Here is a 22,802-nt window from a genome sequence, read left to right on the forward strand (position 1 = left end):
AAGATGTGGCTTGGCTACTTCTCTAAACAGAATGATGAGATAGTGTCTATCTGTCCCACTTTGGCCTTTGAACTACCCTCTGCTTCCAGGATCATTAATCCATTATAGTATTTAGATAGTTCATCTCGCCCTTGGCAGTATGATATTTAATGTGACGCTCTCAGAACTGAGGATGTGTAAGCATTGCTCAACAGAGGGACGATGATTTCTTTGTCACTGCAAGAAAAACATGGCTTGTGTGACATTGCAGCGGGTTTGCGATCCAGCTTTGGTTGCATGCTCAAAGCCCCACCCAAACAGAGCAAAGCTGCACTGGTATCTCTTTCCCAGACAATGTCTGGCTTTTGCATTTTGGAGGCTTGATAGCAATCCGGGTTGCACATGTAGCAGGCTCTCTGCTTCCAAGCAAACCATCTGAACTTACAGTAGTCCCCGTGTAGGAGAGGAGTTTTGTGCAAGCTGCATCTTGAATGACTTCACGTTGGAGATTTTAGCTAGGTCAGCCTTAAACAAGGGTCCACCAGAGATCTTGAGAGTGGACGACTTCTTGTCTTGTTTCTGCTAAGCCTGCAGTTAATTAGATGGTGGTTGCAGTTGCTTTTGCATTTCAGATGAATGCTCCTCCCCAGGATTTTTAAACATCTGTAGCTTGCAGAGTTGAGCTTAGTTTGTTAGGCCTGAGCTATCATCTCCTCTGACTCTTAACCACAGGGAGTTGTTTTTATTATTATTGTGCCATGTGCATTTTTTTTGTGAAAGATACTGTTAGAAGATAAATGATGTTTAGGAGATACTCAATACAATTAGAACTACAGCAATAACCTAGATTTACTGGAGCAGTGCAGCCATTTATTAAGTCTAAGTGTGCAGGTCCTTAAATTCATGTTGGGATTTTGTTTGTCTATTGTTCTGTTTGTACTCAGCATAATATCAGGAATGGGTTCTCTGCCAGAAACAATTCAGAAGATAAACTGTTCTATCCATGAAAACATCAAAGGTTTTTTCCCTTAAGACGGAGTGCTTGTTGAAATAGCCCCTGTTTTTCCAATAGCTGAATTTGAGAGTGTAAAGATGTGATGAAAAGGTCTGATCTTGCTTGATCTTGGAATTGTAGCTACTTTATTTTTCCTCATTGAGACATGAGCCTTCAGACTAATTTAGTACAAGTTACTCCCTTAACAAGCTACACTACTGTTACTTATTTTGATAACGCTGTGAGGTTGTGCTTGCATATGCACAAAAGGCACAGAAGAGACAGGCATCAAAGATAAAACAAGGCTATTGCAGCACAGAAGATTAACCCAGGCATTTTTCCATCTGAGCGAGGAAGGGGAATAAATACCCGTGCCACATGCAGGACTCAAGCACCTAAGCAGTTGTACAGTCAGATCTCTAATTAATCTCAGTGGAAATTTCTACAGGTCGCATCCAGAAAATTTTACCTTGGGGTGTGAGGGCAACGGGGACAGTAAGAGATCCTTAACAAACCTGCTAGCTGTGAAAAACTTAGGTTCCTAATATTAAAAGTTTGGATTCTTATTTCTTTAGCTGTGCCCTAATTTTATCCTTGCTTCTCAGGACCGTCTACTTTGACAGGCAGACATTTTCCTCTACGTTTTAAAACTTGGGGAATTATTGCTTACCAAAGTAGAAGACAAGCAAAGAACATGAAATCAGTTGGCTTTGAGAAATGTTTTAGCAGGGCTTCAACAGATAAAGGCTGTAGGTCTGAAGATCGTGCACCAAAGGAGCATTAAGTCTTGAGTGTGCACAACATTTAGGGGAAGCTTTGTTAGGTGCTAACCATTAATGTTATTTCAGACTTTCTCCATGATTTCCAACTTCTCTTTGTGTGCTTGGGTTGCTGTCTCTCCAAGAGAAGAGTTTTGGAAGGAAATTGTTATTTTGGTTTGAAAGCCCCCTAATTCTATTGGTTTACTTTGACTGTCTTAAATCTTTTATGGTGCTCACAAAGGATGATGCATTAGTGCAAAGTATTTCTGGATTTGAGTATGACTTTTGGAAAGGAAATCACCTTTAGTGCTACTTAATTCCTCTGTAATCTCATCTCACTGTGGACCTCAAACCCAGTATATTTTGCTCAAGCTCTTACGAGCTCTTAATCTGAAACATTTCACTTTTCTTGCTGGCAGTCAAAGGATTTGTTTTGTGTGAGTTTTCTTGCTTCATTTTAATCCTTCTAACAGAATTATAGTCCAGATCTTTTGGATCTACAGAGCCATTACAAGCCTAGTGACAGTACTTATAACCTATGCATCTTGTGAATCCCGCCTAAACAGATACGAGTGGTGGACAGCATAGACCAAATATTAGCAGCAGACACCAGAATGCAATTTATCTTTGGAGAATTAGCACAGAGAACATGCAGATGATTTGCCTGTGGGCTGGGTGTTATGGATGCACGCACAACCAAATCCAACAGGTGTTAAAACTCAGATTTATTCTTTAGTAAAAAGTTAGTTAGAACTCTGGTAACATTTTATAAAACCACAGGCTCAATGATTGTATTGGTTTTGCTGGCAAGGTTTTGGTAGCGGGGGGGGGTTACAGGGGTGGCTTCTGTAAGAAGTTGCTGGAAGTTTCCCCTGTGTTCGAGAGAGAGCCAATACCAGCCGGCTCTAAGATGGACCTGCTGCCGGCCAAGGCCGAGCCAATCAGCAATAGCGGTAACGCCTCTGTGATAACATTTTTAAGAAGGAAAAAAGTTGGGACAGGCAGATTCGGCAGCCGGAGAGAGGAGTGAGAACATGTAAGAGAAACAACTCTGCGGACACCAAGGTCAGTGAAGAAGGAGGGGGAGGAGATGCTCCAGGCGCCGGAGCAGAGATTCCCCTGCGGCCCGTGGTGAAGACCACGGTGAGGCAGGCTGTCCCCCTGCAGCCCGGGGAGGTCCACGGGGGAGCAGATCTCCACCTGCAGCCCGGGGAGGACCCCACGCCGGAGCAGGGGGATGCCCGAAGGAGGCTGTGACCCCGTGGGAAGCCCGCGCCGGAGCAGGCTCCTGGCAGGACCTGCGGATCTGTGGAGAGAGGAGCCCACGGAGCAGGTTTTCTGGCAGGACTTGTGACCCCGTGGGGGACCCACGCTGGAGCAGTGTGCTCCTGAAGGACTGCACACCGTGGAAAGGACCCACGCTGGAGCAGTTCGTGAAGAACTGCAGCCCGTGGGAAGGACCCACGTTGGAGAAGTTCGTGGAGGACTGTCTCCCGTGGGTGGGACCCCACGTTGGAGCAGGGAAGAGTGTGATGAGTCCTCCCCCTGAGGAGGATGAAGCGGCAGAAAACAACGTGTGATGAACTGACCGTAAACCCCATCCCCGTTCCCCCTGTGCCGCTGGGGGGGTTGGTAGAGAATCTGGGAGTGAAGTTGTGCCCGGGAAGAAGGGAGGGGTGGAGGGAAGGTGTTCTGAGATTCGGTTTTTTTCTCATTACCCTACTCTGGTTGATTTGTAATAAAGTGAGTTAATTTCCCCAAGTTGAGTCTGTTTTGCCCGTGACAGTAAGTGATGAGTGATATCTCTCCTGTCCTTATCTCGACCCACAAGCTCTTTGTTATATTTTCTCTCCCCTGTCCAGCTGAGGAGGGGGGAGTGATAGAACGGCTTTGGTGGGCACCTGGCGTCCAGCCAGGGTCAACCCATCACAATGATGTAAAAAGAATTAATACTACACAGCCGACTTAAGAATCCTTAATATTTTAAAATGATGGCTCCAAAACATGCATATCACTCACCTAAAAGCTGAGGGCGCTCTCCCTCAAAGAATTACCTCGGGCAGTGCCCCGACTGCAGACCCGCTGCTGCTCCGAGGAGGACTGCCGACATGTCCTCCGGCGGGACCCCGTTTATACCCCTGTCGAATCTGACCTGTGGTCATTTAATCCCTATTGGCCAAGAAGGTCACCTCAGTGTACCTGGTGCATCTTGATTGTCCAGTTCAAATTTCAACCTGTGGCCTCCAGGGTTTAGGGGTTTTTTTTCCCCTTTCTCCCTGCCTGGAGAAGTTTTGTTTCCTGCTGGTGGGGGGGGGGGGGGGGGGGTGTACTGCCACACTGGGAGCCCTAAGGATAAACTCCATTCTGTTGATCAGAGGATCAGAGGATAACTCTTTCCCCCTGAATGTGATCTTAGAGATAACCATCATTTTCTAGAAGGTGACTTGCATTTTTTGCATCTGCTTAGCTTGTTCACAAGCAGGTTGGGAAATGCCGCACACTGCATTATTTCCTGCTGACTTAGTGAGCTGCATCGTTCAAACTGTGAAGCCAAGGTGATTTATTATGGGCTCTGTAGGTTTGAAAATGATCAACAAATATAACATTTGAACTACTGCTGATAGTAAGGTGAAGTTTCAGTGAGCTCAGCCAGGGTGCAATACACTACTCACATTAGTCTTGTTGCCCAACGTAGATGTGGAGGAGTTGGTCTGCTTAAGGTGTCCTCTTCCATATTGTCCTGGTCTTGTTTGTTCTTCTGAATCTTGGGCTTTAAATTTTACTGCCACTCAGTTGTTCCCGACTTACTGTTCCCAACTCAGTCCACCCACTGCAGTTATTGGCTTCCTTATCAAGGCAATTAAACTGTCTATCAGATTTCAAAAAAGGCCTTAGCTGAAATTTCACCCTGTTCAGATTTGTCAGGAGTTTTGAGAATGACAGGTTTGATTTTTTTTTTTTTTTTTTTTTAAGAGGTTTCAAAATTCCCCAGCATTTCTTCACTTTCCTGTGCCGGTGTTTTTTGTTGCCACCCAGCTGTTGACTCATGATAACCCCTTCTGTGTCTGCTTAATGGTGAAATGTCAAAGTTATATTGCAATTAAAAAATATATACCAGCTGTTCAGTGTCGAGGAGCTGCAATATGGCCAAAAGTAAGTTCAAAATTGTGACTCTTAATGCATCTATGGTAATGATCCCCTGCAGTGGCATCTTAACACTAATTAACCTTGCATTGAACTCTCATTACTGGTAGAACTCTAAACCAAAGCAAGAGATGAAGGGCACAAAATCCCCGATGCTAAACCTTTGCAGGAGGCTGTCGGCAGTTTTTTTGGGATGGAAATTTCCTCTTTTCATCTCAGGACTGTTTTGGTTGTCTGGACACCTCCTCCCCAAGAAAACAGAAAGGATCAAGTCATGTATTTTGCCAAACCCTGAAAGACCTGCAGGACCTGACTCCGCAACCCTTAGGGGTTGGGATATTTGCCCGTTGCTTCCTGCTTTTGAACAACCTCACCCTACAGCTTTTTGTTTATGAATAGATTGTAGGTGTCTAAAACCAAGATTTCCACCACCTCTGTCCCATAATGATGAAGTATTGGAGTTTATCTTAATGTTTCTGGCACATTTGTGTTCTCCTGGAGAACTCTATTTCTCTTGGTAGCATAAAACTAAAAAAATCACTTAATAAATTGCCAGAGTTATATGCAGAACGAGATGAGGCAGTAGGAGAACAACTTCCAGGGTCTGTAAATAAGTGTATCTGTCTTGCTGTGTTGTAATACGGTAAATGGCTCTGTCTGCTGGTGGCAAGGTGAAGGTTTTGTTGCCTGCCACAAGCACTAAAATCTCATTGCTCAGGATCTCTCTTAGTATTGATTTTAAAAGCAGCACTCAGCAAGCATCAAATTATTAATCCAACCAGTAACTTCACAGTTTATAACTCTTAAGGCATTTTTTTATGTTGCCCTACCAAGACACGTGATGTGAAAATAAATAAAGCGGAGGGGTGAGTTCTGGTTTTTTGAATACCTTCAAGGGGAGTGGGAAGGAAGAAGAACTGGAAAGGTGGGAAAGAAATAGGGAAACTATTGCATGCTGTGAATAGTCTCCAAAATCTGAGCCACTGTTCACACCATCAGGTTCAGGTGTGACTACAGCTGCTCACCTGTGCTGAGTGCTTATCACTCAATGGGAAGGAGAAGGGACAGGCTTGTTTGCACAGAATTGCAGCTAAATGAGGAAATTCCCATCTTGAGGGCTACTGCTTCATTAGAAACCAACTTTGCAGAAATCTTGAGTATGATTTAATTTCTGTTAAATAGGTACAGCATTTTAACTGGGCCAGTACTCCTGGATTTTGGGGATTTTTGGTCCAGTTTTGCTGTCAAACAGAATGTGCTGCTGCTGCACGATACCTGGCAGGATGCTGAATTTTGGGCCAGAGAGACTCTCACGTGTGCAAGTTGATGGATTCTTGATGGAAATGTCCATGTACTGCTTAGTTTGAAACATAGTCAATCTAATGTGTTTTTGTACAGGCAGGATAAATAATATAATTCCTGCTAATGGGAATGGGACCTATTAATAGCCTGACACTTGGAGCTGGTTTATGAGCACTGGGGTGCACAGTGTAGTAGATCTATATTAATTTTATTTCCTTAGCGCTCTCCTTGGGCACTTGGGGTACATTACCTTGTTTTATGCAGTAGATGACAGAATCATAGAATAGTTTGGGTTGGAAGGGACCTTTTAAAGGTCATCTAGTCCAAGCCCTCTGCAATGAGCAGGGACATCTTCAACTAGGTCAGGTTGCCCAGAGCCCAGTCCAACCTGACCTTGAATGTTTCCAGGGATGGGGCATCTAGAACCTCTCTGGGCAAACTGTGCCAGTCTTTTACCACCCTCATAGTAAAAAAAAAAAAAACAAACTTCTTCCTTATATCTAGTCTAGATGTTTGAGCCTGTGTTACTCTGTTGTCGTGGTTTACCCCAGCCAGCAACTAAGCACCACGCAGCCGCTCACTCGCTCCCCCCCACCCAGTGGGATGGGGGAGAAAATCAGGAAAAAGAAGCAAAACTTGTGGGTTGAGATAAGAACAGTTTAATAAAACAGAAAAGAAGAAACGAATAATGATAATGATAACACTAATAAAATGACAACAGCAATAATGAAAGGATGGGAATGTACAAATGATGTGCAGTGCAATTGCTCACCACCTGCCAATCGACACCCAGTTAGTCCCTGAGTGGTGATTCCCCCCACCCTCACTCCACCCAGTTCCTATACTAGATGTGACATCACATGGTATGGAATACCCCATTGGCCAGTTTGGGTCAGGTGCCCTGGCTGTGTCCTGTGCCAACTTCTTGTGCCCCTCCAGCTTTCTCGCTGGCTGGGCATGAGAAGCTGAAAAATCCTTGACATTAGTCTAAACACTACTAGCAGCAACTGAAAACATCAGTGTTATCAACATTCTTCTCATACTGAACTCAAAACATAGCCCTGTACCAGCTACTAGGAAGACAATCAACTCTATCCCAGCTGAAACCAGGACAGTATCCACCCCTTATTCTATACCATTGACGTCATGCTCAGTTCCCATACCTTCAGTTACATCCTGGTCAATCATCATCAGCTTTTCCATCCCTTTGAGACATATGAACAATGATATATATATATATATATATATACACACACACACATATATATATATGTATATATGTATACACACACAGAGATATCATTCCTTTAGTTTATGGGTTATGTTCATTAAATGTTTGTTGAGTTCATTTAGTTCCCCACTCTGGGCTCCATCTGTCATACCAGCCTTTCTGGGCAGGAGGGATGGTGCAAAGTCCTCTCAGTCGGTAGAGCAGAATTGGGCTTCAGTGCGGTGTGACGAGCAGGTGACATTGGTCGCAGCAGGAGGATGGTGCTTTGCTCAGTTTTATCACAGTTCTTTCTTGCTTGATCTAAGTGATTCTTACTATAGTACTATGGATATAGCATATAACAATTACAGTAATGATAACATACAGTAGCAGGGTTATATAGCAACTAATATCATACAGGTTAATTCGGGCTATTCTCACCTAAAATTAAATCCCCTTGAGGCACGCATCGGACTTCCCCATCTTTTCGCATCACCCACCAAGTGCACCCAGGCCCTTGAGCAAAAGCAATCCCACGAATGGGTTTACCTTTGCCTGAGGCAGGAGTAACCCAGACTGTCTTCCCCAACATATTTTTTTATGTGCACTACAGGGACTTTATCCCCTTCTACAGTACGTAAAAATTCTGACTGGGCAGGGCCACCCCGATTGGCAGATCCTCTGGTGTTGACTAACCAGGTGGCTTTTGCTAAATGTGTATCCCAATGTTTGAAAGTTCCACCCCCCATTGCTCTCAATGTAGTCTTTAACAGTCCATTGTACCGCTCAATTCTCCCAGAGGCTGGTGCATGATAGGGGATGTGATACACCCACTCAATGCCACGCTCTTTGGCCCAGGTGTCTATGAGGTTGTTTCGGAAATGAGTCCCGTTGTCTGACTCAATTCTCTCTGGGGTGCCATGTCGCCACAAGACCTGCTTTTCAAGGCCCAGGATAGCGTTCCGGGCGGTGGCATGGGGTACAGAATATGTTTCCAGCCACCCGGTGGTTGCTTCCACCATTGTGAGCACATAGCGCTTGCCTTGGCGAGTTTGTGGGAGTGTGATATAGTCAATCTGCCAGGCTTCCCCATATTTATATTTCAGCCATCGCCCTCCATACCACAGGGGCTTTAACCGCTTGGCTTGCTTAATTGCAGCACATGTTTCACATTCATGGATAACCTGTGCGATAGTGTCCATGGTCAAGTCCACCCCTCGGTCACGAGCCCATCTATATGTTGCATCTCTTCCCTGATGGCCTGAAGCATCATGGGCCCACCAAGACATAAATAGCTCACCCCTATGTTGCCAGTCCAGGTCCACCTGAGCCACTTCAATCTTGGCAGTCTGATCCACCTGTTGGGTATTTTGATGTTCTTCAGTGGCCCGACTCTTGGGTACGTGAGCATCTACATGACGTACTTTTACAACCAGATTCTCTAGCCGGGACGCAATATCTTGCCACAGTGCGGCCGCCCAAATGGGTTTACCTCTGCGCTGCCAGTTGCTCTGCTTCCATTGCTGTAACCACCCCCACAGGGCATTTGCCACCATCCATGAGTCAGCATAGAGATAGAGCACTGGCCACTTTTCTCTTTCAGCAATGTCTAACGCTAGCTGGATGGCTTTCACCTCTGCAAACTGGCTCGATTCACCTTCTCCTTCAGCAGCTTCTGCAATTTGTCGTGTAGGACTCCATACAGCAGCCTTCCACCTCCGATGCTTTCCCACAATGCGACAGGACCCGTCAGTGAACAGGGCATATTGCCTCTCATTTTCTGGCAGTTTATTATACAGCGGGGCTTCTTCAGCCCGCGTCACCTCCTCCTCTGGCGACATTCCAAAATCTTTGCCTTCTGGCCAGTCCGTGATCACTTCTAAAATTCCTGGGCGACTGGGGTTTCCTATGCGAGCCCGTTGTGTGATCAGTGCAATCCACTTACTCCACGTGGCATCAGTCGCGTGATGTGTAGAGGAGACCCTCCCTTTGAACATCCAGCCCAGCACTGGCAGTCGGGGTGCTAAGAGGAGCTGTGTTTCAGTACCAACCACTTCTGAGGCGGCTCGAACTCCTTCATATGCTGCCAATATCTTTTTCAGTTGGAGTACAGCGAGCCTCGGATCCTCGATATCCTCGACTCCAAAACCCCAGGGGTCGACCTCGGGTCTCCCCCGGTGCTTTCTGCCAGAGGCTCCAGGTAGGGCCATTCTCCCCGGCTGCAGTGTAGAGCACATTTATAACATCTTGTCCTGCCCGGACTGGCCCAAGAGCTACTGCATGAACAATCTCCCGCTTAATTTGTTCAAAAGCTTGTCGTTGCTCAGGCCCCCATTTAAAATCATTCTTCTTCCGGGTCACTTCATAGAGAGGGCTTACAATCAGACTGTAATTTGGAATATGCATTCTCCAAAAACCCACAACACCTAAGAAAGCCTGTGTTTCCTTTTTATTAGTCGGTGGAGACATAGCTGCTATTTTGTTGATCACATCCATAGGGATCTGACGACGCCCGTCTTGCCATTTTACTCCTAAGAACTGGATCTCCTGTGCAGGTCCCTTGACCTTACTTTCTTTTATGGCAAAACCGGCTTTCAGAAGGATTTGGATTATTTTCTTCCCTTTCTCAAAAACTTCTTCTGCCGTGTTGCCCCATACGATGATGTCATCAATGTATTGCAGGTGTTCCGGAGCTTCACCTTTTTCCAGTGCAGTCTGGATTAGTCCATGGCAAATGGTGGGGCTGTGTTTCCACCCCTGGGGCACATCGATTCCAAGTGTACTGGACGCCCCTCCAAGTAAAGGCAAATTGTGGACGACACTCTGCTGCCAGAGGGATTGAGAAAAACGCATTAGCAATGTCAATTGTGGCATACCACTTGGCTGCCTTTGACTCTAGTTCGTATTGAAGTTCTAGCATATCTGGAACGGCAGCACTCAGCGGTGGCGTGACTTCATTCAGCCCACGATAGTCAACTGTTAGTCTCCGCTCCCCATTAGACTTTCGCACTGGCCATATGGGACTGTTAAAGGGTGAGCGAGTTTTGCTGATCACTCCTTGGCTCTCCGGTTGGCGAATCAACTTGTGGATGGGAATCAGGGAGTCTCGGTTGGTGCGATATTGCCGCCGGTGCACCGTCGTGGTAGCAATTGGCACTTGTTGTTCTTCAACCCTCAGCAACCCCACAACCGAAGGGTCTTGAGAGAGACCAGGCAGGGTAGACAGCTGTTCAGTGCCCTCCGTCTCCGAGGCAGCTATACCAAAGGCCCATCGATACCCCTTCGGGTCCTGAAAATACCCTCTCCTGAGATAGTCTATGCCAAGGATACACGGAGCCTCCGGACCAGTCACAATGGGGTGTTTCTGCCATTCATTCCCAGTCAGGCTTACTTCAGCTTCCAATACAGTTAACTCTTGGGATCCCCCTGTCACACCAGAAATACAGATGGGTTCTGCCCCTTTATAACTTGATGGCATTAGAGTACACTGTGCGCCGGTGTCTACTAGAGCCTTGTACTCCTGTGGGTCTAACGTGCCAGGCCATCGAATCCACACAGTCCAATAGACCCGGTTATCCCTTTCCTCCACCTGGCTGGAGGCAGGGCCCCTCTCATTCTGGCCAGAGTGTCCGGTATTCACTTCTCGTAAAATTGGCTCAGAAGTCCCTTCAAGAGGATCAGAAATAAGATCAGCCCTTCTACTCTGTTTGGAAACTGGAGCGGCATTTTTCCTAGTAGAATCCCCTTTTGTGGTGGTTTTTCCTCGCAGCTCGCGTACCCGTGCATTTAGGACCGAGGTAGGTTTTCCATCCCATTTCCTCATGTCCTCTCCATGATCACATAGGTAAAACCACAGGGCACCTCGCGGTGTGTACCTTCTATATTCTCTCTCTCGGGCAGAGGAGCGCTCACTCCTAATAGCTGAGACATTGGTCCTTACAGGTGGGCAATAGGACGTATCCTCTTTGAATTGCTGGAAATCCTCGGACAGCTTCTCCACAGCCGAAATGCAGGCTTGTAGGGAGGAGGAGAGATTTTCTTTGTACTGCTGGAGTTGGCGAGCCACTTCATCCACTGTCGGTGCCTCTTCATCTTTCCAGGTCATTATTGCCAGTGAGTTGGCATAGGACGATGGTGCGCTCCGTACAAACTTCCGCCACATGGGTCGTGTGCATTGGACTTCGTCTGGATCTTTGGGTAATTGTGGGTTGTCCGGGTCATGATGAATCGTCTCTAGCACAGCTAATTCCCTCAGATATTGGATACCTTTTTCCATGGTGGTCCACTTGCTTGATTGACATATAACATCTTCCTTAAAGGGGTACCTTTCCTTCACACTTGACAGGAGTCGCCTCCAGAGGCTGATGGCTTGTGTTCCTCTTCCAATTGCCTTGTCAATGCCACCTTCCCTGGCAAGCGATCCCAGCTGCTTGGCTTCCCTACCTTCTAATTCCAAGCTATTAGCCCCATTGTCCCAGCATCGGAGGAGCCAGGTGATAATATGCTCACCTATACGGCGGCCAAAATCTTTTCGCATATCCCGCAGCTCACTCAAGGATAGGGACCGGGTTATTACCTCTGGTTCTGCCTCTTCCTCCTGTTCCCGTGATGACCCTGGTTCACCTTCATCCTTTGCTAAGCGAGCTGATTTTTTTGTATATTTCTTTTTCTGGACGGGGGCAACTGATACTGGTGCAGGTTGATCCGCTGGTTCAGTTGCAGTATCGCTCGCCGGGTTTTGGATAACCGCAGCGTCTGTCGCCAAGGTTTGGGTAGCAGCAGTGCTCGTCGCTGGGGCTGGAGGGACCGCAGTGCCCGTTGCCAAGGTTTGGGTAGCCGCTGTGCTTGTCGCCGGGGCTGGAGGGGTCGCAGTGCCCATTGCTGAGATTTGGGTGACCGCAGTGCTCATCGTTTTGTTGTTAGATCCGGAGACCTTCTCTTCCCCTTGAGGGTGCTGAGTTGTGTCGAACAGGGCTCGATAGGCATGGGCCAGGCCCCAGCACGTTGCAGTGATTTGTATCTCTCTGGAGCTGCCGGGGTGACAGCATACCTTTTCCAGATATTTTACTAGTTCTTCTGGATTCTGCACTTGTTCAGGGGTGAATTTCCAAAACATTGGAGGTGCCCACTTTTCTAGGTACTTGCCCATACTACCCCACACACCCTGCCACTCCTAATTATCCAGCCTCGGGGCAGACCTCTGGGTGATCTTCTTAAATAGTTGTTTAACCTTAAACAAGAGCTGAACCACATTCAGGAGCATGCTAATTCCCAGCAGTAGGGCTAGGGCCGTGCTGGTCTCAACATCCCAAGAGTATTCAAATTTTTCAAAATTCCCAAACACCATTGTAACTGGACTGAAGGAGAAAGGAGAGGGGAAGAGAGGTATCCCACCCATAGACTGGTTTTCCAAGGAGGAAAGGTAAATGGTATAATTATTAATAGTTTCCCACAGGTGGCTCCCGCAGTATAAAGGTGACAATGCTGAGTGCAAATACCGGATTAATCCCACAACCGATGACTTTATCATACCATAAACCAGTGTTATACAATACATCAAAGCGAAAACCTTAATCCACCTCCCATGGATGATAAGCAGCAGAAGAGGGACTACATACAGCAAGCGAGGTGATACATAACAGAACTTTAAAAACCAGAGCAACAACTCTAAGAACACATAAATCAACATAATGACCAGTGACTATTAGACCAATATAATGAATGCTTATAACAAATTTGTTTTAACGAGCTCTGGTCAGGTTTGTCGTTATCTCAACCCTTCGTTCCCCACGTTGGGCGCCAAAATGGACTGTCGTGGTTTAACCCCAGGCAGCAACTAAGCACCACGCAGCCGCTCACTCACTCCCCCCCACACCCAGTGGGATGGGGGAGAAAATCGGGAAAAGAAGTAAAACTCGTGGGTTGAGATAAGAACGGTTTAATAGAACAGAAAAGAAGAAACGAATAATGATAATGATAACACTAATAAAATGACAACAGCAATAATGAAAGGATGGGAATGTACAAATGATGCGCAGTGCAATTGCTCACCACCCGCCGATCGACACCCAGTTAGTCCCCCAGCAGTGATTCCCTGCCCCCACTTCCCAGTTCCTATACTAGATGGGACGTCTCATGGTATGGAATACCCCGTTGGCCAGTTTGGGTCAGGTGCCCTGGCTGTGTCCTGTGCCAACTTCTTGTGCCCCTCCAGCTTTCTCGCTGGCTGGGCATGAGAAGCTGAAAAATCCTTGACTTCAGACTAAACGCTACTTAGCAACAACTGCAAACATCAGTGTTATCAACATTCTTCTCATACTGAACTCAAAACATAGCCCTGTACCAGCTACTAGGAAGACAATCAACTCTATCCCAGCTGAAACTAGGACATCTGTCTACAACTTTTAATTTCTGGAGAAAAACAGTCTCTTAACAATTTTTGGCAGGTTTAGAAGAGGAGCTTTAGAAGAGAAGATTATCTTGAGATTGGCTGCCCTTTCTAGGTTGCTGTACCATTTGATATTCAATCCTTGCAGCTGCTGCCTCTGCTGCAATATTGTCACTCCTAATGCTTCTGATAAAGTGCAATTCTGGAAGAGAACATAACTTCTTAATTTCAGGATGGATGGCCACTTCATGATGTCCACAATGCTACGTTGTGAATCTGACTGGAGAATCCATTACCTTGAGGACTCTGTACTGAAATGAACCGTTAATGAAAGCACAGGAGACTCCCAAAAAGCAGCACAGAGTGGTACAGGTTTGACACTCAACTCAAAGGTCAGTTTGAAGGAAGAAGAGCTTAATCCCCCCTGCTTTTCCATCAGGATAGGGGCCCTTTTATGTTTCATTAAGGCCTTAGAGCTATGTTCTTGTATTTGGTCATCCACACAAATTAAAATCACAGTAAAATCCCCCATTAAAAAAAAAAAAAAAAAAAAAAAAAAAAAAAAAAAGGTGGTTGAGCTTCCATTGTTTTTGAACTACCATTTCTTCAGTTTCCAGAGATAGGCGTTTCAGAATTAAGTTCATATGAAAGCAAACAATCTTCCTTTAGAGCAAGAAAGCAATTTTTGGAGAACAGGGCATTGACCCAAGTAGCAACTGGAATGCATGAAGTGCTGCAATTAGAAAAGGCAATAGCCACTACAGCCAGTATGAATAGTCCCCTAGACTAATACTGTGTTAAGGTTATCTACACCTATTTTGTTTGCCATCGTGTAATTAGATTTGGTATTTTGTGTTTTAATATTTGTTTTCTGTGTTCACAGCGTTGCTTAGTTTGGCACTGTAGGTTTTGGGGAAGTTATCAGTAGGTTTTATGATTCAGAAAATAATTCTAAAACCCCTTCTGTGTTCTCTGCCAGATTTGTTGGGCAAATCTTGTCCAGTGTATGCAGGTCTCTGTGGGAAATGCCACTTAGCAGTGAGCAAATGGGCACAGTTGCAAGGGCACATTGTCAGCAGCAACATAAAGCTGCATTATATATAGTCCTGTGTGCCTCCTCTTGGATATGGATATTGTAATTCTTCAAGGAAAATGCTCCAGGATGCTGAGGGTGAATAGAAAAAAGGCTGCGGTTGACTACTGCAACCTGCAGCTGAACTACCAGGAAAAGTTTATGCGTCCAGTGACTGAAAGGTAGGGTTGATATTGGGACTCTTTCCCATCTTCTGTTTTTTACTTGCATTTCTGGGGGCTTTTTATGCAAATGGTTTACATGCTTCTCCTGCACACTCGTCAATACCTGGGAGGGTGTATGTGTTAGATACTGCAAAGGAATTGAATCATGAATAATTCAGTTTATTATTAATAGCTTACTCCAGTTTGGGATAATTAATTCACCAGAATGGACTTAATTTTATAGATTGTTTCAATAAACCACCAGAAAAATGGCTATGTCAGTCCTGTCTCTGAAGCATCCTGTTAAAAATCTGCAATCCTACAGAATTTGGAGCATCCTATAGAGCATTAATGAAAGAGGAAAAGTTTATGTATGCTTAGTGATTCTGGTCAGATAAGGTACCTACAGGTAACATATTCCATCGGAGAGTAAAATATATCTACAAGTTTCACACTGGCAGTTGTTGCAGAAGTACTGTGTAGTTCTTTGGACTTCCATTTCAAAGCAAGATGGATCAAGGAGAAATGAATTAAATGAGAGAAAAAGATAGCAAAGGGTTCATTAGGCTTATTCCCAAATGAGTGCCCTGCAATTCACTGCACTCGGCTTTTTTAACTTGCTGTTGCTGCTACTTTTCTGACCCCTTGGGAGTGTGCATTGCTTCAATTCCTGGTTCTTTCTCCAGTTTAATCTCGGCAATTGTGCATTTGTTTGTCGCTTGTAATGCATTTCGTATTTCTGCTCTGCAGAGAGGGTTAGGAGCGGTTTTAGGGAAGGAATGTAGCCTCCAAGACCACAGAGCATTTAAGATTAATTCATCAGTTGCTTTTTCGTAAGTCAAAACTCTTGAGAATATTTAGGAAATTTGCTTGGAAACCTGTGAAAAAGCTTAAAGTTTTGAGGTCACCAAGGTAAGGACAGTGTTGGATATGCTTTAATTTCTAACATCTGCTAAACTAGAGTTATCTGGAATAGCACAACAAAGTTTTACATGAATAGAGTAAAAAGGGGCTGGAGCTTTCTGATTATCTCACAGCAGCGAGCAACTTGGGTTTCCGTAATGCTTTTCACAAAGTGGAACATCTTGTAGCACTTTGCAAAGCATTTAATTACTGGTAATGCTGATGCTGTGATTCTCTGGCCTAACATTTAAAGGCAGTATCAGAAACAACAATATTCTTTGTTTTAAGTAGTAACGTTTGGAAACCTTTCAGCTTTCAAGAGCAATCCTTGGCTTCTGGAAGGTCAAAAAAATCCTGGAGACAGCTGTGGTTAAGTTCAACCATACCCTTGTATTCCTCAGCCTGCAGAAGCTGTTTTAATTAGGGGAGGAAGGTTATGATGAAGTAGGCTTTTAATAGCCAGTCTCTGAAGTGCTAAAACATTTCTGCAGGAAAGGGGTTTGTGTTGTGTGGGTTTTTCCCTTTTATGCTTTCCAGTGTGAGGATTAACAAAGTGGTGGTGTAAATATGGCAGTTACTTGGTGCTCCAGAAAAACCTGTACAAAGTGTTGTGCTTTAAAGCCTGCTTCCATGGAAAGGAGAAACCTTAATTCGGCATTGGAATCACAGAATCATCAATTGTAGAATAGTTTGGGTTGGAAGGGACCTTTTAAAGATCATCTAGTCCAACCCTCCTGCAATGAGCAGGGACATCTTCAACTAGGTCAGGTTGCTCAGAGCCCCGTCCAACCTGACCTTGAGCGTTCCCAGGGATGGGACATTGACCACTGATCTGGGCAACCTGTTCCAGTGTCTCACCACCCTCATCGTAAAAAATTTCTTCCTTATATCTAGTCTGAATCTACCCTCTTAATTTAAAACCACTGCCCCTTGTCCTATTGCAATAAGCCCTACTAAAAAGTCTGTCCCCATCTTTCTTCTAAGCCCCCTTTAAGTATTGGAAGGCTGCAATAAGGTCTCCCTGGAGCCTTCTCTTCTCCAGGCTGAACAACCCCAACTCTCTCAGCCTGTCCTCATAGGAGAGGTGCTCCAGCCCTCTGACGGTTTTTGTGGCCCTCCTCTGGACCTGCTCCAACAGGTCCATGTCCTTCCTGTACTGACATCCTGCTCATCTCCATGCCAAATATAGTCAAGAGAGGTTGAATATCTCCCTGGAGAAGGCAGAGGGACTGAGCAGAGGGTCTTGCTTGTCTTAATTCAGTGGGTGGAAAGATCTGGTGTGCCGCTGTCGGGTACGTGATGGTGTCAAGAGCAGTGCAGAGAGGTTTCCTATGATGAATGAGGATTTGAAGATTAAAACCAACACCTGTCAGGAATGGTTCAGGTGTAGTTGATCCTTCCCATGCATAAAATGAGACCTTGTCAGTTAAATAAAATATTTATGGGAAAAGGGAGAGAATTTACAAATACCATGAGAGCCGTACAGCAGTATACTTGACGGCTGAGAGGTATGACATATGTGCTGTGTGTTATATGGAAGGAAAAAACATGTTTCCCAACAAATGCCAGCTCTATGTGTGTGAGAATTGTGCTAAATAATGATGCCTGTGGAGCTAGACTCCCTTTTGCTTGCCAGAAGCTGGAGGAAAAAATAGAGCTTTCTGGTGCTCAGGTAGTCTTAGTGTGCTGGACAATTCCAAATAGTCTTCCATTTTTAATATTAATTCACATACAGTAGAGTCTTTTGGGAGAATGGGAGTGGTGAGCCCCTTATTCAAGATTTATAGTGGTGCTTGCTCTTGCCCTGAAACACCAGCTCACTTTCCTCTTGGATTAGGTAAGTTCTTAGTGTTGGAAATCACTGTGTATTATTATTTTTTTAATGTTACGGATTTTTTTGGTGGTGTTTACTATCTGTTCCAATTTAACTGGAATAAGGCGTTTAAAGGAGATTATGTAGATGTACTTATTTATGCACAACATTAACAGCTTGGATGTGTACCTACAGCTAATTTCTAGAACAACCATGTGGGGCATGATGCAACCTGGTGATGTTAAGAGGCACCCTCCACCTCTTTCTAGTCACAGGCTTGACCTCAGATGAAGAGAAGAAATAGGATGTGTTTAAAAATAAATAAATAAAATAAAACCATATTTGGATACAAACATTTCTAAACTGTATTCAGCCAGGCTCACTGAGCACTGATTAAACATTCAGTGGAGATATTCAGCAATACACTTCTCACTTCTAAAAATACTTTGTTTCCAAGCATTGTCATTTAAGGAATTTCTCCGGGGGGGGGGGGGGGGGGGGGGGGGGGGGGCGGGGGAATGCCTTGTAGCTACACCAGAGCTCTCCAGAAACAGCCACTGTAGATGGTGGGTGATTAATCAACTGCTTGAATCTACACCGTGCTCCTGCTAAGGGTCAAGATCTCTGTGTTAGAGCAAGTGTGTTTCAGTTGCTATTTCTTAGCCCTGTTATGAAATGGAAGCCTCTTTATTGTTGCTTGGGTCATAATGACAAACTACCTCATCGTGAAGAGGCTGCCATTCTCTGCTGCAGAAATCAAGATAAGCTACACAACTAGAGTTAATTGGCCCTCTTAAATAGTCTGCCTTTGCTGACAGCTCCTGCGGTGCGTATTATGCGTATCAGCAGCAAGAAGACATTATGTAGTTTTATAATCCAATTCAAAATAGTTTAAAAAAACAACCAAAACCACAACCAAAAAATCCCACCAAAACCTAAAACGCAGGCTTTGTTTTGCCCCCCCCCTTTTTAAATCCTCTCCCCCTCCATCATTTTTAATTCTAGTAACAAGCAAAACCTAGAGGCTTAGCTTGCATTTCAGTGATATTTTTTTTCTTTTTTATTATTATTTTTTCCCCTCTGTTTTTTTTTTTGTTGTTGTAGGACTCCATTGTCTTCTTATCCTATCTGCAGGATAAAAACAAACTTACCATCTGGCAATCTCAACTTTTACATACAACAGTCTCCACTTCAGTCCTTTTTGGAGAATTTATGAGCATTTCACAAACAAGGTGCTCTCTAGGGGCCAAGAGTGAGTTGCTTTTCTAGCCAGTATTGGGTTTTGTCTCCTTTATAGCAGATGCTTGTATGATTATAGAGACTTGTTCCCTTTCTGTTGAAGGCTGCAGATCTTGCCAAATTGTCTTGCCAGAGCACTTGAGTCTTCCTGTGTAGGAAGACCGCAAAAAACCCACAAAAAACCCAACAAAAACCACAACACCCCCCCCCCAACCCCCAAACAAACAACAAAAAAACCCCACCAAACAAAAACCTCTTAATTCTGCTCTTCAACTGCAAAGCCAGACTCAGTGTTGAGTCTGAGGGATGCTTAGTGGTCAGGAATTAATTGATACAGAAGTATTGTCTCTTTTGTGGTAGAGGGGTCATTTGCATGGGGTTCATATTTCAAAAAGGAAAAGAGTAGCTTTTTAAGCATTGCTTGGCAGATTATTTTCTAACTAAATATTTAACATTTATTTCTGAAGGGAATGGTGGTAACTTTTGATGCTCAGTTTGCTACAACCTTTGAGGAGCTTGATATTTCTTTTTTCTTTTTTTTTTCTTTTTTTTTTTTGTCCCCCAAATGCTTCTGAATCCTTTATCTACAAAGGTCAAAGTGACACTTAACATGCTAGTTTCTTTTATTTCCCCAGTCTGCTGTATCTTTTGTGTTTTGAATAAAAATGTCAGTCTAGATTAACTTTTGGCATCCTTTTTGTCCTTCAAAGGCAGCATATCAGCTTTTCAATGTACTCCGGCCAGCGACAAATGCAATTCAAGCTGGAATAAAACTGGGGCACACCACCACGTGGTGGTACATTAACCACCTTCTTGAAGAGTTTTGGTTTGTATGGATGTCTGAAGTATGTGTTAATTGTCTTGATGAATTTTTTTGAACTAATATGTCATCTTTGAATATATACCCAGCAAGCTCCATTTGGATCAAATTGCTTCTCAGCATATCTTTGCCTTGCTACAAGAATTTTATATCTGCAGCACAAATATGCTTCTTGAACACCATCCCAGTTATTAAGGCAAATTAAGAACTATGGTAGAGCCTGTTGAATAAGTTCCATGTGTAGCATGGGCCGATTAATAAGCAGCACACTGGATTATGAACGGTCTCTATAGCTTTATGTTAATAAAGGGAAATACTCCATTGCTTCCTTGCACAGTGCAGTTATCTGGTGAGATGCACTTAAATGCAACAGTCTTAAAGGGCTTCTTGATATCAGGCTGGTCTGAGGCAAAGGGAAGAGTGGGACTGCTGGGTTGTAGGAGAACCAAAGAAGTTGCATTTTGGTAATGCCAGGACAATTGCTAGAAGCTATTCGCTGACCCTCTGTGTTTTTGGGCTGTGAAGCTAAACCATTTGGCAACTGAGGAGAAAATAGATGAGCTGGCAATTATCACAAAGGCTCAGGAATACTTTGTGCTTTTTAAAGTGTAATTTTGGACCTTTGGGCAAGGCACAGTAAAGTGCTAGTCTTTATATCTGCTGTATATATGTGTTTACAGTGGGCTTGTTTCTTATTGCTATGCTGATCGAGCTGGCATCCCCTGACACATGCGCTCAGCAAGAAGTATTTTCCTACAAACTTCTGATTTCGTGGCATCTGTGGCTTCCTGATTTTTCTGCATTAATCAGGGAAGGTGGTAGAGAGAGATCCTGCTTCAAGCTAATAGAAGAAATTGCAAGCTGAGAGGAAAGGAACACAGTAAACTTTGCACAACTGTTCTGAACAATTGCAATTTAAAAAAAAATAAGTCATTAATCTTGATGCCAAGGGGTTTATAAGTCTCTTTGGAAACTGATGCATGCTGGGCAAGAATGCTTGCCTTTGTGATATGGTTTCATTACTTTGTGCAGCACGCGACCAAGAATGGCCTTTTTTTTTTTTTCTTTTCCTCCCAGCTCTGCTGTGGATTTAAGTCCCAGCAGCAGGGCAGAAGGTAGAGATGATGGGGAAACACTGAAAAAAAAAAACCTGAATGTTGTGCTTGTGTTGCAAAAGCAGAGCCCTATCATGTGTTGATTGCATTTTGTTGGTCGTTCTTCATCCTGCCTTATTTGCCATGCTATCTGCAGATGGTGGATTGTCTCTTCATGATGGCAGTAGAGCTTGTGGGGCCCCCCAAATAAGTTGGAATTTGGGATGCTGCTTTGATAAAGAAATTACGATGTGTTTTTTCTTAAACAGAAAAGGAAGGTGTCGAGTGGTACAAACCAAGCGGTCCCCTGCTTATAGTCAAAATCTTTGCTTGTCTCTGGGCTGGTCGTGTCTAAGCCCTGTCCCAAAGTGAGGTGTGCATCAGATTTCAGAGGAACATGCTTAGCTTTTACCTGATACCCTTTGCAGCCAGGAATAGTTGTTCTCTCTAGGTACTGCTGCCTTAGAAATGCTCAGAGCTGTCAGAGATAAAGGCAGTTGCATGCTCTTCAGAGATGAAACAGCAACTGAGAGGGAGCGTGAGGAAGTATCACTGCCAGTTTTCAACAAGAGAGACTTCCCAGGGGCTAACAAAATGGCTTTCAGTGATGCATTGCAGAGATCAGCTGATAAAGCATGCTTTACTGGATTACAGAAGAGTCTTCCCATCCCAGTAGACTGATTTGTCTCAAGTATACCTCTGTCAGTGCCAGCAATGAATGAGTTGTTCAAATGCATTAATATTAAACCAATCAGAATGTTCCCATTAATTTCTCAAATGCAAATGAGCAGGACTGCAGTTTAAGTGTAGAGTACTTTCTTTCCTTTTAAGCAAAGACATTTATTTAAAGTCTTGCTGAAACAGTTTAAAGCAGCCTCCTTGTTATTAGGGACTAAATTTTGGGCACCCACAGAGGGGTAACTTGATTTATCTTGCACTTTGTAAAGGTGAAAGGAATTGCATAAAGGAAAAAAAAAAAATCTTGATGTTAAGTTGATCTCAGCTCCCTAGTACAGTGTTAGAAAGGAGGAGAGCGATTAGCTTTACAACGGTTGCACTGAAATCCATTGCTCAGTGACTAGTCTTCAATGTGCTAACAACTACTGGGAAGAAGGGAAGTTTGAGAAGAATTAAATATTTCTGTAGAAAAAAGACATTTTTCTATGCAGCCCATTTTCTTCATATTGAACCAAAGGTGATTTTCATATAAATATTATTCTTTTGTTAACGTACTGTCTACAAATACTATCATTTCTTTGTCAAGAGTAATGACATACCTGCCTGCATACATATTGAGCATGCAATTTTATGCTTGTTAGACTTTGAATGGTGGGAACGGTGGTGGCATGGGATTTGTAGTGAAATTATTGTCTGCCAGCCTTGTTATAAGTGTCATTAGCTGTCATCAATTGTAAAACATTTTGGGCTAGTTAAAGAGTGGAAACAGTAGAGTTGCTAACAGTGTTGAACATCTTCTCATAGCAAATGCCTAATAGTAGTAGGTGGACACTTCATTACTTGTTGTTTCGCTTCATAAAAATCCCACTTTTCCCTCTTTCAGTAATGCAAGAGAGAAGAGCTGATGCATAATGATTTCTTTTTAAGAAGGCAGCACCGTGACACCTAGTATCACAATCCAACGTTGATTCAACAGTGACTCAAAGCAAACGCTCCAACCTGAGTCATCCACAGCATCTCCTACAGCCGGTCCTTATGTTCATCTCGGTGGGTTCCCATGCAGGCTTGGCCTGCAGACAGTGCTGTTTGGTTTGAGGTCGCAATTCATGTGGGACGGGCGCTGTGCTGACATTTTAAGAGGAGGCTGGGAAATGCTCTCTAAGTAGAGGCAGCGGATGGCACTGGGAGAAGTAGAGGTTCTCTTTCCAGCAGCAGTAGCAGTTTATAGTATCTGTGGTGCA

General features: G+C 44.2%; 1 protein-coding gene across 4 annotated transcripts in view; it reads left to right on the top strand.

Moving 5' to 3' along the window:
- LOC115337661 (leucine-rich repeat and fibronectin type III domain-containing protein 1-like protein) overlaps nucleotides 1–22,802 on the top strand; it is a 75,093-nt gene that overhangs the window by 27,115 nt on the left and 25,176 nt on the right. For 3 of the 4 annotated variants that reach the window (XR_003922209.1, XM_030006017.2, XM_041121751.1), the window contains exons 2-3: nucleotides 14,011–14,170; nucleotides 14,758–15,032. The exons of the other annotated variant lie outside the window; for it this stretch is intronic. Coding sequence is in view for 2 of the 3 variants with exons in the window: in XM_030006017.2 (XP_029861877.1) it covers nucleotides 14,905–15,032 (128 nt within the window). In the remaining variant the exon portion in view is untranslated. The remainder of the gene's footprint in view (nucleotides 1–14,010; nucleotides 14,171–14,757; nucleotides 15,033–22,802) is intronic. 4 annotated transcript variants of the gene reach the window in all.

The sequence above is a fragment of the Aquila chrysaetos genome, unplaced genomic scaffold (genome assembly GCF_900496995.4).
Source record: "Aquila chrysaetos chrysaetos unplaced genomic scaffold, bAquChr1.4, whole genome shotgun sequence".
Taxonomy (NCBI): domain Eukaryota; kingdom Metazoa; phylum Chordata; class Aves; order Accipitriformes; family Accipitridae; genus Aquila; species Aquila chrysaetos.